General features: G+C 43.7%; 1 protein-coding gene across 5 annotated transcripts in view; it reads right to left on the reverse strand.

Moving 5' to 3' along the window:
* Nucleotides 1-216: 216 nt before the first annotated feature.
* nrf1 (nuclear respiratory factor 1) overlaps nt 217-6,999 on the reverse strand; it is a 33,999-nt gene continuing 27,216 nt past the window's right edge. For all 5 annotated transcript variants that reach the window (XM_079493899.1, XM_079493902.1, XM_079493900.1 and 2 more), the window contains exons 14-15: nt 6,249-6,299; nt 217-3,057 (exon numbers count right to left, since the gene is read on the reverse strand). In XM_079493899.1, the coding sequence (XP_079350025.1) occupies nt 2,897-3,057; nt 6,249-6,299 (212 nt within the window). In that variant the 3' untranslated portion in view covers nt 217-2,896. The remainder of the gene's footprint in view (nt 3,058-6,248; nt 6,300-6,999) is intronic.

Below are 6,999 nucleotides of genomic sequence, written 5' to 3' on the forward strand. Positions count from 1 at the left end.
AAATAAGGGTTGCACTGGAAAAATGCTTGCGGTCTACCGTTAATACCGTAATTGTATTAATAGCTGGCAGGGAAAGTATGGAAATGTATAAATAATACAAAATAAATAGCAAAACAATATCATATCGTGGACTTATGGTGATATCGTCTTGAGTATATATTTTTTACATCCGCACCTAGTAACAATGGCAGTTAACACAAGGACAAAACGGCATGATAGGTGAACAACAGCAGTCATTTTTATTAGGTTTTATCATCATGATGCTTGGTGATTCATTACACCTGTGACGTGAGAGGGTTCAAGAGACAACCAATTTGCTCTTTTCATAAGATTTGAAGAACTGTCCTGTGTCAACGTCATCATAAATACGACACATTTTATATTTTATGTGATTTACAAAACGAAGCAGACCACCCATTCCTGCAAGTGACATACAAATTCAAAAAATAATCCAAGGGGGGGCTCTGCCAACCAAATGACTGGTAAATAAATTGACCTAGACAAAACGGTCAGCTCAGCAATCCAGCAGTAGAAAACACCATCTAATAATTATATCCTGAGTCTTCAACACATCACGACATGTCCGTGGACTATACGGTAAACCAAAGGGCTGATTCGTTCTCCGTAGAACGATGGGTGTGGCTAAGGACAGGTGTCCAAGTAGACAGTGGTTCTCACCAAAACCTTTTAATTTCAACGACCACCCCATAACTCTGAGCGTACTCACAGAGTTATAGACCTGTAAGGGGTCCATTTGAAACGGAAGGAAGGAATCCTGGGGTTCCCTGGACCCCCACTTTGAGAACCACTGATCTAAGGACAGTGACAGGAACGTAAGAACAGTGACAGGGACATAAGGACAGTGACAACAGGCAGTGGCAGGTAGGTACCCAAGGGGTAAAGCAGTGGTGGCTTTTATCTCCAGGGTTTTTGGTTCATCGTTATGTTTTTAAGAGAAGGGTTAAGCGTAAAGAAATAAATACTAAATATTCTAACCTTTGTAACACAATAATTGTCAACATCACAAATCTAGGAAATGCAGCTAAATGACCAAAAATAATAAAAGAAAAACACAATATCTTTACATAGTAAACACAATGCATTGATAAATCTGTCCATTTTTTTGTATTTCCCCTGCAAGATGTACATCAAAAAATATATTTTACATTGTACAGAGATGACCATGGCGGGAAAAAAAATCTCCAAGGCGACCATTTTGTTGTGCCTTCTCCTTCCTCCTGCGGAGTCGATGGGAGCATTAGGTCACTGCTCCTCAACGTCAGGTTAGCAGACCATCCGGGGGTCAAAACGGACCTTTACAGGTTCTGTAACTCTGAGTGTACAAATGGAACCAAAGGGACCCTTAAATAAGGAGGATTTTACAGTGCAGATCGGGGTTGCAATACTACTCGTTTCCACATGTGTTCTTTCAGAAATTCTGTTGGGCCTATAAGAAACTCTGTTATCTCCGATGTGTGTGAGCGCGAAACCTCCACGAAACCTCCTTGCGTTTTCTTTTTTTTCTCCCATACGGAATTTATCTCGAGTATTTGAAAGATAAATAGTTGTTCCGAAACCGATAGCAGTATCGGAAAAGCTGCCGATACTGCCTGACCTTTTCATTTATATTTATCACTAGATAAGTGGTCCTCAACCCTTTTGAATTACAAGGACCACCATAACTCAGAGTGTACGAATGGAACCAAATGGACCATTCCATTTGTACACTCTCAGAGTTACAGACCTGTAAGGGTCCCTTTGGAACCCCCTCAAGGTACCCTGAGAGTCCCTGGACCCCACTCTGAGAACCACTGTCCTAGTCAAATTTTTTAATTACACACTTATCGGATTGCTAGTCTGTATCAGTTATGAGTATTGGATTCGGTTTCGAGAGAGCTAAAATGGTATCGGTACATTTAAAAAAGAAATGAACTTTGTACGGATTTCGGAGAGACTGCTTTTCGTATACAAGGAAAAAAGCAGAGGACGCCATTTCATTTAATTCTGTTGTATGATTGTATTCATACTGTATATAATATCTTATATATAGAGCTCAGCCTCTCCCGGTACTCAATTCCATTTTACATTAATTTACATTGATACAAAAGTATCATTACGATCAGCAAAATAAATGCATTTTAAATCCATGTACAGTAGAGGGAATATTGCCTCATAGCTGTGTGTAAGCTAAGCTAACTAAACTAACTAAAGAGAATCAGTGATTCTCATTTTCGTGCCAAGGACATATAGGTTAAAATGATTGTGATGCTATAGCAACTACTTTTGCTGGGGACCCCTTGGAACCGCTCCAAGGACCCCTGGCTCCCCGCTTTGAGAACCGCTCCAAGGACCCCTGGCTCCCCGCTCTGAGAACCGCTCCAAGGACCCCTGGCTCCCCGCTTTGAGAACCGCTCCAAGGACCCCTGGCTCCCCGCTCTGAGAACCGCTCCAAGGACCCCTGGCTCCCCGCTTTGAGAACCGCTCCAAGGACCCCTGGCTCCCCGCTCTGAGAACCACTCCAAGGACCCCTGGCTCCCCGCTTTGAGAACCACTCCAAGGACCCCTGGCTCCCCGCTTTGAGAACCGCTCCAAGGACCCCTGGCTCCCCGCTTTGAGAACCACTCCAAGGACCCCTGGCTCCCCGCTTTGAGAACCACTCCCATTTGATACGAAAGCTTTCCATTTTGTTTTCTAACCCTAACCCCAAATCTACACTGTAAAATGTTAACCGAGACATTGTATAAATGGAAGGAACCACATTTTGGTTCGGTTTGTACACACTGAAGAGTTACAGAGCGGCTAAGGGGTCCATTTGATACCCCCTGGTCGGGTCCAAATGGAAAATGACGTCGACGTCCAGCCGCCAGCCAACCAGGTGAGCGGTCACTACTCACTACTACTGCTCCAGGGTGACCACCTCCACGGCCTGTCCGTCCAGCGTTACAGTGTTGTCGATGCGCGTAGTGACGGGCGCCATGGCCACCTGGACCGGCCGGTTGCCCTGGGCCAGGCTGGTGACCACGGTCTGGTACATGCTCACTGGGATCTGGACCAGCCCTGAGGAGGAGGAGGAAGGAAGGAGATCAATGTGACTAATTATAAGCCTTTTTCTGTTAAGACCATGAGTCTTCAACAGGGGGGTCCTAAGAGTTACTACAGGGGGGGCAACCACATTCTTGTGCGACTGGATTTTTTTTTATTACATTAACCACTTGAACCCTTATTCTGAGGAGAACATTGGCTGAAAATAGCTGATTTACAAGTACACGTTGTGCTTGCACACACTTAAGGCTCCAATGCGACAGATGCTTTATTGCACCGAGGAACGCTGCGACGTTAAAAGCTTAACGTCCGAGGAAGAGCCTGTAGCTCATAACGTCACAGCATTCTTTGGTGCAATAACAATAAATAAAAGCAATGGTTCTCAACCTTTTCAGGCCGCGACCCCCCGAAATAATCATCTGTGAACTGGGTACCCCCCCACCTGGACGAGCACTTGGAATTGTAGGACATTTGGTTTGACTTGGTTCCACAGATAAATACTGTGAGAAAATCTAAAAGTAGTTCTATACTTTTGTGATTTATTTTCTAATAAAGTGCAGTCCAGTGGTTTGCAAAATTAGCTCGGGACACAGCCTGCACACAGACAGACAGACCTCTTATAGACTTCTGAACATTAGACTTTTCTTTAAAGAAAAAAAAAGGGGAAAAAAGCATTGTTGAATCACTGGTGAGATCCGAGTGGATTCTCTGTCTCTCTGTCCAACAGCGACTCGACCCAGCGTTCCTAACAGGCTTGGAGGTTTGAGTCAGGGAGCCATGTTAACGAGACGGCATTTGTGAACAATGGCCTGATTGAACCCACCGGCCGGCCGGCCGGCCAGCTGTGTGCAAGTGGGGTCACGTGACTTGTGTCCCGCCCTGCAAGCTGTCACCGTGTTGGTCCAGGCAGGAAGGTCAAACACAGGAGCTCCTAAGACTGTGAACTAACATTATGTCCTGGAGATGCGTTTAGAGCACAACTCACTTTTTTGTTTTAAAATAGGGCTTAAGTTGTTAAATATGTAACACTGAAACGTTTGAGTAACACCAGCCGCAACCTGCACACATGTCCTTGTTGTAATACTCATGTCTACAGTACAAACATAAGTGAACTAGAAACCTAACTAGAAACATGTCATGTGTAGGGCTGTCTCGACTATGACACTTTACTTGACAATTAATTGCCACTCAAATATTTGTGATTAACGATTTCATTGCGTTGCTGTCGTTGAACACTTACGAATAAAACAAAATACATTCTGTTTAGGACTTATAAACAAAAGTTGCACAGGGCAGCTATGACAAAATAACTAATATATGTCTAACAGCTTTATACTTAAAACAAAAGCAATAATAGTGGAAATGAGCGTATTTTGAACATGCAGATCTGCTATTTCCACTATTTTTTTAAGTGAAATGATTATGACGATTATGTGAAAGCTTATCGTGATTATATCAAATAACTCCGATTATGGAATGATTGTGACAGGCCGAATAATAATAATAATGTGTGGGATTTTGTCATTGTTACAGTGTGTGTGTGTGTGTGTGTGTGTGTGTGTAGGGGGGGGGGGCATCTAAGGTCACTTGTTTCCAGCGCTTGGTGACAGGGTGACAACACGCTGAGGCAGGTGATTGTGTACAGAAGTACCTCAGCCCCTCGAGCCTCTTTACTGTGACATGAAGGGCCGTGCCTGGCGTGGTGCTGTGTGTGCTGGTTCGTATGTGTGTGTGTGTGTGTGTGTGTGTGTGTGGCTGTGTGCATGAGCCAATCAGTGCGGTCCGGGCCAGGCACTTCAAACAGAGCTTTCTCAACCCCCTTCAAAGCATCACAGTGATTAGCTGAGGTCAACATGCCGGTATCACATTAGGAGCCTACATAGGACTACAGCAGGGGTCCTCAAAGTGGCTGCCGTGATGCAAGTCCAGGGGTGCTGCTGAATACTTATTCGGAATTGATCAATATCACTTCAGTTTAACCACCTCCTAGACCCTCCATAGTTTGTAAAACGGACCTCAGTGGCACTCTACTATAAAGTAACAATGTCATTCAGAGGTGCCATGGATGAAAAAGGTATTTACAGGGATTACCTGTGAAAGGTTTGAGAACCCCTGGACTATAGGGACCCTACATACTGTAAGACTGTAAAGGTAGCTCTCCACCACACCGACGTCGGCAAGTGTTGGAAATCTGCTGTTGAATGGGCGGTGGGTACACTGTTAAATCTGCTGTTGAATGAGTGGTGGGTACACAGTTAAATCTGCTGTTGAATGGTGGTGGGTACACTGTTAAATCTGCTGTTGAATGGGCGGTGGGTACACTGTTAAATCTGCTGTTGAATGAGTGGTGGGTACACTGTTAAATCTGCTGTTGAATGGGCGGTGCGTACACTGTTAAATCTGCCTTTGAATGGTGGTGGGTACACTGTTAAATCTGCCTTTGAATGGTGGTGGGTACACTGTTAAATCTGCCTTTGAATGGTGGTGGGTACACTGTTAAATCTGCTGTTGAATGAGTGGTGGGTACACTGTTAAATCTGCTGTTGAATGAGTGGTGGGTACACTGTTAAATCTGCTGTTGAATGAGTGTTGGGTACACTGTTAAATCTGCCTTTGAATGGTGGTGGGTACACAGTTAAATCTGCTGTTGAATGGATGGAGGCTAAAATGTTGCGTCGGGTCGCAAGATGTAGGGAATTGTCCAAAGCCTTTCGACTGTCGGATAGCAGCGGCTAGTGGGCTTATTCATTGTTGAAAAAGACATCAAGTCCATAGGCTATTTTTAGTACCATATCAGTCTGTAGGAAGCGAATGATCACATCTTCCAAGTGACACACCTTCTCCCGACTTCATTCGACTGTCAGTCAGCAGTAATCTGAAGTAGTCCGTTTGGTGGAGAGCTACCTTAATACTCTAAATAGGACTATATAATAGCACTCAACGTAGGACAGTGGGACTTTAGCAGCTCCAAAGATTATGCACAGCAGCAGCCATAGTTTTTATCAACACGATTCACTTACACCTCTAAATTATTAACTGAAAGCCAGAACATAAAAATCAACTTGATTCTGAATTTCCAACGTTTTCTCACTACAGCATCAATGGTGTAGTTCTGGTCCAGTGTGTCAGTTGAGAGCCTTGTTTGGAGACAAAGACGACGTTAACAGCCCAAAACAGAATTTAGTGACTGGTCTTTAAATACTCACTGAGGTAGTGCTGGTTGTCGATCTTGTTGCTGGTCTCTGTTCTCCAGACGTCTAAAAAGGAAATTTTCAAACAAATTTCGTCAGCATTTTTGCCTTAACACATTAAGACCTGCGGCCGATTGTACAACCGCCCTCTAAATCCTAACCGGTATGTTGCCATGTATCGTTACTGTTGGGCACAAACCTCTTATCTCCATAACCTTTTGTGTTTCTTTTGTAAATTAACGCCCCACTTGATCAGACTACAGGGTTACACGAAAGCATCAAAAGCAGCAGGTCTGCAAGCTCGAAACACGACTCCAGCTTGTAGATCTGCTACTTTTGATTTAGAATACTGAAAAGTAACAGTTTTGGACATATAAAATTTCCACCCGACAGATGACATAAATAATATATATATATATATATATATATATATATGGCTGTTTCTTTTTTTACAACATTTGTATACACTGACTGTAGATTGCCATGCCAATACTCAAAACAAGTTGAACGCCATAATTTGTGCTGAAAATGTCCCTTTTAGACAACAGCTATAAACAAAGTCTAAACTAAACGCAGCTGACCAGAGCCGGTACATACAGATGCACTTCTTATGGGTGAACACTAGTGGGCAGCACTACGCACCCTGATGCACATTTTGTTTAACTGTAGATGAGATAGCGGCTGATCAGCTTAAGGTGCTTAAAGCCATTCTTCTGTTTGTTCATCCCACTAAGACCAGACATGCACTGTGATTGATGGGGGTGCA

This window comes from Electrona antarctica, assembly GCF_951216825.1.
Source record: "Electrona antarctica genome assembly, chromosome: 23".
Classification (NCBI taxonomy): Eukaryota; Metazoa; Chordata; class Actinopteri; order Myctophiformes; family Myctophidae; genus Electrona; species Electrona antarctica.